Source organism: Carassius gibelio, chromosome B7, assembly GCF_023724105.1.
Source record: "Carassius gibelio isolate Cgi1373 ecotype wild population from Czech Republic chromosome B7, carGib1.2-hapl.c, whole genome shotgun sequence".
NCBI classification, from domain to species: Eukaryota; Metazoa; Chordata; class Actinopteri; order Cypriniformes; family Cyprinidae; genus Carassius; species Carassius gibelio.
This window is the reverse complement of record NC_068402.1, coordinates 2607622-2619994: the sequence shown is the minus strand read 5'-3', so window position 1 is coordinate 2619994 and position 12373 is coordinate 2607622. Positions and strand designations below refer to the sequence as shown.

The window sequence follows — 12373 nt, the reverse complement described above, 5'->3', positions numbered from 1 at the left end:
AATAACGTCATTTAATCATTGTCAATACATAATCTTATCATTGCAGCTTTTGACTCCAATTCACAGCATTTTGGTGCAAATGCATGTCACTTAATGGAACATGAATAGGTCATGTAGCCTACTCAAAGTGAAACAAATATGACCCAGATGATATTAAAGGGTTAGTTCACCCAGATAGCAAAATTATGTAATTAATAACTTACCCTCATGTTGTTTCAAACCCGTTAGACCTCTGTTTATCTTCAGAACACAGTTTAAGATATTTTAGATTTAGTCCGAGAGCTCTCAGTCCCTCCATTGAAGCTGTGTGTACGGTATACTGTCCATGTCCAGAAAGGTAATAAAAACATCATCAAAGTAGTCCATGTGACATCAGAGGCTCAATTAGAATTTTTTGAAGCATCGAAAATACATTTTGGTCCAAAAATAGCAAATACGACGACTTTATTCAGCATTGTCTTCTCTTCCGTGTCTGTGTGAGACAGTTCAAAACAAAGCAGTCTGGATATCCGGTTCGCGAACGAAGCATTCAGTTCACCAAATCGAACTGAATCATTTTAAACGGTTGGCGTCTCCAATACGCATTAATCCACAAATGACTTAAGCTGTTCACTTTTTTAATGTGACTGACACTCCTTCTGAGTTAAAATAAACCAATATCCCGGAGTAATTCACTCAAACAGTAACGTTACACTGACTGAACTGCTGTAAAGAGAGAATTGAAGATGAACACCGAGCCGAGCCAGATAATGAGCAATAGACTGACTCGTTCACGAGTGAAGAACCGGTTGCATCGGTTTTCTGATCACCAGTAGTTCTTTCAGACAGTTCGATTCAGTAAACCAGTTGAAGTTTTATTTATCCAGTTTTATTATTTTTGGACCAAAATGTATTTCCGATGCTTCAAAAAATTCCAACTGACCCTCTGATGTCACATGGACTACTTTGATGATGTTTTTCTTATCTTTCTGGACATGAACAGTATACCGTACACACAGCTTCAATGGAGGGACTGAGAGCTCTCGGACTAAATCTAAAATATCTTAAACTGTGTTCCGAAGATAAACGGAGGTCTTACATGTTTGGAACGACATGAGGGTAAGTTATTAGTTACATAATTTAGGAACTTGGCATTAAATAGCATCAGCAAATTTTAAGCATCAACAAATTTGTAAGTGAATAAATGCATTTTTAACTAAATATTGTAATATATATTTTTTTATATTTTCATGTGGTAAAACACCCACCGATATAGCAGAAAAAAAAAGAAAAGAATAGTGGCTCAGGTTTGCATTTTCTTCTGTCACTGGTCATAATTATAACCATAAAATCAGGAGTATGTCTAAAATAATTTCATACGTGAACATGGGTTGAGAATTAAACAATTATTTGTAATCTGCCTCAGATTCAGACAGGATTCGTATTTGTGGTGTTCTTCTGCTGATTAAGTAAGAATACAAGGATTCTCAACATGAATGGTTCTCAAATGCAAAAATGCTTGTAATCTTGAAAAACTTTGGTCAAGCGAAACAGATACTGTTTTTGGGATCAACAGCCCAAAATTCGTAAGAATCCTGTTTTGGATTTCTTTCATATATAGCTTAATTTTCCTTGTTTGATCACACCTTCTCCATAGACCTCCACCTCACACAGAGTAAGAAACCTTGAATCTCCAGGAATGAACAGATTCACATATCGACCCTCCATATCATTACAGGTGTAGGTGGAGGAAACACCAGCTGGAATGCTAGAGATCACAGCACATCTAAAGAGAAAACCTCATTTAGACTTCTAGACTTTCTTTATAGGGATTATTTTATGGATATTAAAGCTACTGAAAGAGGGTCTCACATGGGATTGTTGTTGCCGTTGTTCTCCAAAGAATTCCCGATGCGAATCTCCGTTCCATTTATTCGTTCTGGACAGCAGTCAAGTCTGTTTGTGATGACAACTCTACTTACTCTGTAAATATAACGCAGATCTACCCTCCACCATGGGTTAGTCTGAGCAGTGGTTGAGGAACACGATGATGATGGCTTGATGAAACCTGGATTGAAATCAATAGCTTTTTGAGCAAACCAGGTGCCATAGGTTGATGACTGTGTGACGGTTCTTCCTGTCGCCAAATTACCTGGAAGATGTCATAGTGTCAAGAAATAGTTTTAGTCAGCATATTTTGTATATGAGTTTCAGGAGATTTACTTATCTATAATGTATTTCTATCAGATCTATCAATTTCAAGGAATATCTTTCACTTGTAAATAATGTGAAGAAAAAAAATCCTGTAGGATTTAAATAACATTTTAAATCAGTAACATCTGACATGAACTGCCCCATAATGTTGTTAAAACATAAAAAAGGGTATGGAGAAAGGTAATTTTTTATTTTTATTTTTATTTATTTTTTGCAGTTCAAAGCACACAATTCAGGACTGACTGTTTACATTTCTCCCGATGCACTTAATGAACTGTGCCAGCACATCAGTGAGCAGCAGACAGCACACCCTGATTCTTTTCTCATCATAGCTGGGGATTTCAACCATGTAGACCAAAAGTGTGTTCCCAAAAATACACCAACACGTTAAATTTCCAACACGAGTTAAAAACATTTCGGACTTTGTTTACGCCACACAGAGAGGAGCTTACAAAGCCCTTCCCCTGCCCCACCTCGCAGCCTCAGACCACATCACTGTCATGCTAATGCCTGCATACAGACCGCTCATTAAAGTCACCAAACCAGTTCACAAACAAATCTTCAAGATCTTCAAAACTGCTTTGAATATGTTTAAGCAGGCTGCCACATGCAATAACGCCACTGACCTCCAGGAGTAGTCAGAGACTGTCACTGCTTACATCAACAAGTGTATAGATGATGTAACAGTCACAAAAACCATCACTGTCCGGGCCAACCAGAAGCCGTGGATGACATGGGAGGTCTACAGACTCCTGAAGATGCGGAACGCTGCCTTCAGAGCTGGAGATGAGGTGGGCCTGAGAACAGCCAGGGCCAACCTGTCCCGCGGCATCAGAGAGGCTAAGAGACAGCACTCCAGGAGGATAGTTCACCAATTCAGCGACAGCAGAGACACTAGGAACCTGTGGCAGGGGATACAGACCATTACGGACTACAAGCCCCCACCACGGACCTGTGACAACAGCATCTCTCTGCTAAATGAGCTGAACACCTTCTTCGCTCGCTTTGAGCAACAAAAACAGCACCACTGCACAGAAGATCAATGCACACAAAGCTCCGGGTCCTGACAACATCCCTGGGCGTGTACTGAGAGACTGTGCAGCAGAACTCACTGATGTCTTCACAGACATTTTCAACATCTCACTTAGTCAGGCTGTTGTTCCCACATGTTTTAAAGCTACCACCATCATCCCAGTTCAGAAGAAGCCATCTCCATCCTGCTTCAATGACTACCGTCCTGTTGCACTTACCCCCGTTCCCATGAAGTGCTTTGAACGGCTAGTCATGCACCACATCAAGTCTGCGCTCCCCCCCTCCCTGGACCCCTTCCAGTTTGCATATCAGTCCAGTCGCTCGACCGATGATGTCATCACCACTACCCTCCACTTAGCACTCACACATCTAGAGAAAAATAAAGTCATATGTCAGAATGCTGTTCATAGACTTCAGTTCAGCATTCAACACAATCATTTCTCAACAGCTCATCTACAAACTGGTCCAGCTGGGGCTCAACACTTTGCTGTTCAACTGGCTGTTAGACTTTCTGACTAGAAGACCTGAGCAGCACCAAGTTCCTGGGTGTGCACATCACAGAGGACCTCTCTTGGACTGAAAACACCGCAGCACTGGCCAAGAAATCACAACAGCGTCTCTACTTCCTCCGCAAACTGAGGAGAGCCAGAGCCCCACCCCCCATCTTGTACACCTTCTACAGAGGCACCATCCAGAGCATCCTGACGAGCTGCATCACTGTGTGGTATGGCGCCTGCCACGCGTCCTGCTGAAAGACTCTGCAACGCATAGTGAGAGCAGCTGAGAAGATCATTGGTGTCTCTCTCCCCTCCCTCCAGGACATTTATGGAACACGTCTCACTAGCAAAGCCCTCTGCATCACAGGTGATCCCACCCACCCATCACACAGCTTCTTCAGTCTGCTGCCATCACACAGCTTCTCTTTTTCCCCATGCATCACTGAATTCTGAACTTCAGCGCACCAGAAACTTTGTACAGTGTTGGTCTGCTCACTCCCTCATTCAGCATTAACACTTTTATCTGTATGAACAAAGGGTCTGACAGTAACGCAGTTTCAATTATCTTTATGTATGTACTGTATATTTGGAAGAATTCACAATAATGCAGACTTGACTTGATTTATATAAAAAAAAAATAGATGGATTATGAATGATTAGTGCTAACATAGACACATTTAGGTAGATGGGGGCGCATTCCCTTCAAAAACAATAGGAGTCATTCTTGCTTTCATCTGTTCTGGTGGTGAAACAATGGCAGACCGATGAAAGTTACTCAGGGCATGTCAGACACCAGTCTAATCTGTGCTATCATGGGAGGTGTCTGTCATTGTGATGTCACACTGGCAGGAATCTGAGATCAGCTTGATTTGAGAAAGAGGTTTGGATTTATAGAGATTTTTAAAAAAGCACTGGGTGGATTGTTATCATTGTTGGATGGTTGTGTAGGCACACTGGCTATACACATTTCAGTTCAAACAACATGTGAAAAAGTGAAAAGTGAGTGAGTGAAGTGACATTCAGCCAAGTAAGGTGACCCATACTCAGAATTTGTGCTCTGCATTTAACCCATCCGAAATGCACACACACACAGAGCAGTGAACAGACAAACACACACACTGTGAACACACACCCGGAGTAGTGGGCAGCCATTTATGCTGCGGCGCCCGGGGAGCAGTTGGGGGTTCGATGCCTTGCTCAAGGGCACCTAAGTCGTGGTATTGAGGGTGGAGAGAGCACTGTACATTCACTCCCCCCACCCACAATTCCTGCCGGCCCGAGACTCGAACTCACAACCCTTCGATTGCGAGTCAGACTCTGTAACCATTAGGCCACGACAGTGAATTTTGCATCCGATGACCCCTTTAAAAGTCAAAATCACAAGGTTGTTAAATAGTGAATTACCTGGAAAAATCACATAGACTCCCACTTCACAGAGAGTCAGAATCTGTGAAGTTCCAGGAATATTCACAGTAACGTAACGTCCCTCCATCCCAGAACACGAGTAGCTGTAGGTAGCTCCTGCTGGAATAGTAGAAACTACAGCACATCTGGAGAAAGATGAAAGAGTGAGTAGCTTTCTTTTGTTCATCATCCCTAACTGTATTTGTTACTGGTGGCACAGTTCGCTGAAAAAAACGAATCGTTAGGTTCACCACACATGGTTCGGCATGCGCTGGGACAGCGGTTCAACTTAAATCTGACAAAGCATCTGTAATATGGGTTGCTATAAATAGCACGTAAAAAAAAAAAAAAACATGGTTCAGCTAATACATCTTTCTGTTGATGCATGTGCATTCTGTCTTCCCAGATATTACAACAACAGCGATTAAAAAAAAATAAAAAAAAATACATAAAATAAACCTTGACAAATCATTCACTCTTGTTCAATGTGAATTATGTATATGAGCAGTTATTTCTTCTGTCATCATCCGGGTGCTGATAGCTCATGGCACAGATGAGATCTGAATAGCACACCTTAATATCTGTGTTTAAACTAAACTCATTTAAGCTTTGTCAGTTTCAACATTTTAAGAGCCAGAGTATGCTAGCTTGTGTGTGCGCTCATCCGAAGTGCGCAAACCCGTGCCTCAGAACACGTGCAGATATAAGATATGTCTGAAGTATTGTCTTTAAATGGACAAACCCCCCAAAAAAAAACATGTCAAAATGCCTGTTTTGGTAAGTATCCTACAACATACATAGCCGGCTGAACGTATGCCTAGTGTATCAGTGCACTGTCTTAAAATCTTTATATTTATCGAACAGCAACAGCAAGGAAATCACTCAATGCTCTTGATTAAAAAGCTTTTGTAACTTTAGTAAAGAATAACCTTTAATTTTTTTATTAGAAAGTATAGTTTTCCATAAACATAGCACATACCAAACTGTACGGAGACAGTCACTCTAAAACCGTGAAACAAACCAAACCAAACCATGAAAAAGTTGAACCGTGCCACCCCTAGTATTTTATTTTATTTTTTTTTTATTTTTTTTTTGATAACACTATTTGATATTTGATTAACTTTGATTAACATATTACAATTAATTAACAGGGGCACAACTGCATGGTTAATGAATAGATCAAAAAGACAAGATTCTGACAGATTAGTCCTTAACTGCACTGAACCGATATCTGACTCACTTCACTGTGAGTTTACATTATTTTCAGTGACATAGGGCTTTACCAACCAACTGGCCAGATTTTCTGCAGGCTCTGTAAAAATACATCAGAGAGACTCACATTGGATTGATAAAAACATCTGAAGAATCATTTCCAACCCGAATCTCTGCCCGGTTTATTCTGCTTTCACAGCAGTCGAGTCTGTTAGTGATGGTCACTCTGTTCACACTGTACGTCTTCATCAGGTCCAGCTTCCACCACGGGTCACTCTGTGTATCTGTATGAGTGCAGGTGGAGTTTTTCCCATCCAGTGCTCTTTGAGCATCACAGTTTGCATATGTTGTCGACTGATTGGCTGAGCCCCATCTTGCTGTGTTCACTGGAACATTTTAAAGAGAAACCCTCATTTATGTTAACAATGAAAATTATTTATTTATATTCTGGATGAAATTTAACATGCAATAATATGGTTTCATCGGTCCCAATTTATATTAGGTGGCCTTAACTACTATGTACTTACATAAAAAAATAAGTACAATGCACTTATTGTGTTCATATTGTATTGTAGAACACTTTTGCTGCTATTGAGATGGGATAGGGGTAAGGTTAGGGAGAGGGTTGGAGGTATGGGTAAGTTTAAGGGTGGGTTAAGGTGTAAAGTATGGGTCAACAGTGTAATTATAAATGTAATTACAGAAATTAAATGCAGATGTAATTACATGTAGTTTTTTTTTATATAAGTACAATGTAAAACCATGTATGTACACAATACGTACATTGTTCTAAATATTAATTAAAATGTAAGTACATAGTAGTTAAGGCCACTTAATATAAAGTGGGTCCGTTTCATCATTAATATTGTGTTTCTGTGAAGGTGCTTTGACATAATGTGTGTCATGAAAAGCGCTATACAAACCGAATTGGAATGATTATAGGTGTAGAACATTATACATTTATTATAATATGTCATAAAGCAAATGGAAAAGAATATATAAAAAAATATATACATTGGTATGACACTGGTAAATGGTGCTTGATTTGCATTTTTCTCTCCTTATTCAGACGAGATGACTTTTTCCACTGGAAAAGGCGTTATTATGGATTGTGAATTCGTATTTTACGTTTTAAATGTAAAATATCTTAAAGGGGGGGTGAAATGCTGGTTTTCACTCAATCTCCTGTTAATCTTGAGTACCTATAGAGTAGTACTGCATCCTTCATAACTCCAAAAAGTCTTTAGTTTTATTATATTCATAAGAGAAAGATAGACTGTACCGATTTTTCCCGGAAAAAACACGACTGGCTGGAGGCGTGACGTGTGGGCGGAGCTAAAGAATCACGAGCGCCAGTAAGCTTTTGCGTTGAGAGCGTTTGGAAGCTGTGACATTACCGTGAGGACAAAACCAACCAAAACAAACCATGGCTAACAGTCAGATTCAGCGTATATTTATGATCCAGAATCAGATCCAGAGGCTGAAATTTAACAAGAGCAGCATCAGCAACGACGTCTCTATGTGGTATGTATTGAAACTGTATATATTTGCTTAGCGGTTTTGGAAAATGACTAAGTTCCACTTTATGTCGTCTTTTTTTTTTTAAGCTGTACATGTGGAAAGTGCAGTTTGATGACAACATCGCATGTTGTTTACTTGATGTGCTTACGCGCCGATTGCTAAGTTAACAACACAGAGATATTTGAAGCAGTTCTACTCACCGCATGCGGTTCCAACACACGATCGTGACCCTTTTTCGTTGGGACTGCATTATCCTTAAGAAATAAACGATGTGCAAATCCGTCGTCAAACTGGGCCTTGTTTGTAAAACAAGCATCTTCGAAATGCAGGGAACAAACACAAACACTTGCACAACTCCGTTGATGCTCTGTAAAAATAAACTCCATCCACTGGTCCCTTAATGCTGTTTCTCTTTTGGTAATCTGTGCAGGGTTTTCTTGCCCTGGCAACCAAAAACACACTCCTTTTGTGACATTTCCCGACGCTCTCGCTCTGATCAGTGAATGTCTCTCGCTCTGCTATACGGGAGCGCGCGCTCTTCCGGCAGATGTGCCTCAGGACCCATATAAGGAAATTCCGCTCCATCTAACGTCACACAGAGCCATACTCTAAAAAAAACTTTCCGAAACTTGTGACAAACCGGAAGGAGTATTTTTGGAACAGAAATACTCCTTCAAACGTACAACTTAATTTTTGAAACTTTGTCCATGTTTAGCATGGGAATCCAACTCTTTAACAGTGTAAAAAACTCAGTATGCATGAAATAGCATTTCACCCCCCCTTTAATGATGTATGCATTTCTTCTCACTTCACAAGCCCTAATTGATGGACTAGAGTGCTGTGGATTATTGTGATGTTTTTATCAGCTGTTTGGACTCTCATTCTGACGGCACCCATTCACTGCAGAGCATCCGTTGATGAGACACTGATGCAATGGCACTTTTCTTCAAATCGGTTGACATTAACAAACTAACTCATTTACATCTTTGATGGCCTGAGGACATCAAGTAAATGTTAATGCAAACTGCAGCTCCATTATTTAAATTAATTTATTTTAGATTAACCCCAAATGGCATGTAAAACCAAATGAACTTTGGATGTTTTACATAGTCTCATCCCGACTATCTGTGCCCTAAGTTAAGACTCAGTCAAATACAATACACTTATGACTTTAAACAGGAGTGTGTATGGCTGATATTAAAAATATATAGCCTCTTGATAAAGAATATTAAAACACACCAACACTAAATAAAATAGTCTAAATAAATAAAGGCTGTTAAAAAAGTATACAGTTTGAATGAAGTTAAGTAATAGTGAAATGTAATAGTGTTTAACTAATGCAATCCAACCTTCTGTTCCATTTGCCTTCATTTGAACAGTGAAAAACCCTATAAGAAATGAGAAACACAGAATGATGCTTAGTTTTAAATAGAATCATAAACCTAATGAAATTTTGTTAAGTGTTAGGCCTAAAACAGTTTTTTTTTTTTCTTACTGCAGCAATGAATGTTTGCCTGCCCTGTTTTCCTGACAGTGTAAAACCTCTTAATAAATCAAGGATAAAACTGCACGTTGAGCACAAGGATTAAGGCTGCACATCGAGAACCAAGGTTAAGTGACTGAACGTCAAGCACAACTTTAGGAATATGCCACTGCAACAACTATTTTATACTTTCCTGATCACAGTACTAACCGTTTGCACCTGAAAGTCATTACAGGCCAATCTCCTCCCACAATATATACCACAGAATAGTGAAACTTAAGAGTAGTAGAAACAACAACGTTGGAAAGATATTAGACACACTGAAGTTTTGCACATTTTACTTACCCAGTAAAAGTGACAGGCTCCTTACCCAAACCTTCATGTTCATATCAAGCTCTTCTTGAGTCGTTCTGCTTCAGCTGAGGATGTTTGACTGAGAGAGAGAGAGACGTTAGCTCAACTTTACATACCACTCCTGTCAGTCTGTCAGAGGAGGTGTCATATACGTTATATGATACTTTTAACATTTAATACCCCATAAATAAGTATTCCTAAAATGTATTTGGATTAAATAATAATAATAATAATAATAATAATAATAATAATAATAATAATAATAATAATAATAATAAATTCATGCAGACTGGTGGACAAATAAGGCTCTCATACAGTATTTAGTTATACCATGGTAAAATGTTCTATTGCTGTTTGTAACCAAAACAATACATTTAAAAATAATGAATGAATCAACTAATATATTTAATTTCCCATAATGTGTTTTCAGACTAATTTAGGTTTATTAAACTGAGAAAGGCAGAAATCATAATTAAGATTTATCTTGCAGCCGATAAATTATTGAGTTTCCAGAACTGTTTTTCCAGAACCATAGTTGCTTTGACACAGTTCTCCAGTTGACTTGACTTGGCGATGCATCAATTATTATTATTATGCATCAGTGCATGCAACCTCTAGCAATATTTGCAGTACACAACAGCAGCCTATAAGCAGGATCAGTGATTTATTATTATTGTATCTCCTACCCGATCTGTATTATATTACTTCACATCTTTATATCAGTCAGCAAGACGAAATTTGACGCCAAATTTACTAAACATGTTTCAGAACATCGCACATATATAGGTTATATTTTCGTATAAAAACATGTGCAGTACAGTAATAAATGATTGTAATTGTAAGACCAATAGCATGAATTCAGTAAAGCAAAAGAGAGATGCTCACAAACTCAAATTGCTCAAAAAGCAAATGATTTCCATTAGCACTGTTGTCAAGCTCACGGTTTTCCTGTGGAATCGAGCAACTTACCCAGATGCAATATCTGCAAGATAAGATCGCTTGATCTGGAAAGCATCTGCTCTGTTCAGACATCGGATAGATAGACGTCTGTAAGATGTCAGTTTTAGATACATTCTAAATGAAAAAAAAAAAAAAAACACATCTTAAAGACATCCAGTAAATGTCTATTTGACATCTGATCCTACAGACGTATTTCAGATGAGCAAACACTTAAAAAATGTTTTAAATGGTTTTTAAATGTGCTCTAGTGGTGTCTTTCCAGAGTTTTTTTTTTTCAGTCACATGATATTTACAGTTCAGGTGATTGTTTGCCAATGACATTCACTTCACATCTGTGCTAGTGTGTCCTCAAACCAACAGGCTGCCAAAATGCATCCAGGGCTTCATCTATGTACTAACATGGTTATAATATTATAATTATGATATGATTGTGTCAGCAGATGGGCTTTAAACAATCACCTCTGATCCATCTATGTGTAACGGAGGCCAGCAATGCACTCATAATTTATCAGCTGGTTAAAGAATTGTTGCTATTGGGCAAAATGTCTTTGATTGCAGTCATGGGTTAGGGCACATTTAATGATCCAGTTTCACAGCGAAATGCTGTAGCTGAAAAAGTGAGCCGCCACACGTCAAATCATAAATGAACTGCTGCTTTATCCAATGGGACTCTATTTCATCGTTTAAAATACATGCACGATACTACAAAAACAGGCCTAAATCTATGGCTAATCATTGTACTGATGCTAATAGTCCCCTCCTCAGTATGAGAACATAAGACATCTTTAATTCAAAACCTTCAACTCAATTTTCTTTCAGTCATTTTTTATTATGAGTGGAAAAATGCATCAGGGATTGAGTTCTCTTTTGCCTCTGAAATTGATTGTTGGGTGCAAAACATACCAGCGCTTGGTTCATTTTATTTTATTTAATTTCAATTCATATTTAATCATGACTCATCCAGAACAACTTACTAAAGAGAAATGCTGTCATAGTACTAACATTTCTTAATATTTAACCATATCAAATAGATTAATAATTTATTTTTATTTTATTTATTTTTTGAGTGCAGAAATCCAATGGGAAAGGAAAATAATGCTGTGTGTCTTTCTGAACAGTAAAATCTTACAGAGGTGCTGAAATCTGTATTTGAGACAAAATGGTCAAACACAGTCTGAGATATTTATGGAGTTACTGCCCATCGTTTGAGGTGTGAGCAGATGATGGACTCATGTGGATCTCCCAGGATTTACATGTTGCCTGAGATCATTCAAATAGACACAAAACAACATGGAAATGATCGGACTGATGGAGTGGAAATCAGGATACATAAACTAAAGGTCTGTGGGTTCATCTAGAGCTGCATAACACAGAGATTTAAAGCAGAGGACACTGACATCACACACAATACAATTTATCACTGGACAAGGAACAAAACAAATGTTGATCATTGTTGTGAGACTGGAAATACTCTGTACAGACATATGTCAATATGTTGTTGATAAGCTAGTGTCTGATTAATACATTCAGCATACAGACTAAATCTGTAAACGGTACAGCATTTAATAAATGTTGTAATCAACCAAAGGTTTCTGTTCATTAGCTGTTTATCAGGGTATTTTAACCATCATAATAAATAACACGGTGATACAAATAAGCTTTTTCCTCAATTAGTATTAGTTTTTTTCAGAAATCATTGTAGAATGCTGATTTGCTG

At 38.4% G+C, this 12373-nt stretch overlaps 1 protein-coding gene across 1 annotated transcript in view; it reads right to left on the bottom strand.

The window, feature by feature from the left end:
* The window catches only part of LOC127961822 (uncharacterized), a 10539-nt gene extending 809 nt beyond the window's left edge, over positions 1-9730 (bottom strand). Inside the window, exons 1-6 of the mRNA XM_052561095.1 lie at positions 9688-9730; positions 9209-9247; positions 6466-6724; positions 5127-5272; positions 1852-2131; positions 1626-1765 (exon numbers count right to left, since the gene is read on the bottom strand). Of these exons, the coding sequence (XP_052417055.1) occupies positions 1626-1765; positions 1852-2131; positions 5127-5272; positions 6466-6724; positions 9209-9247; positions 9688-9730 (907 nt within the window). The remainder of the gene's footprint in view (positions 1-1625; positions 1766-1851; positions 2132-5126; positions 5273-6465; positions 6725-9208; positions 9248-9687) is intronic.
* Between the last annotated feature and the right edge of the window lie 2643 nt (positions 9731-12373).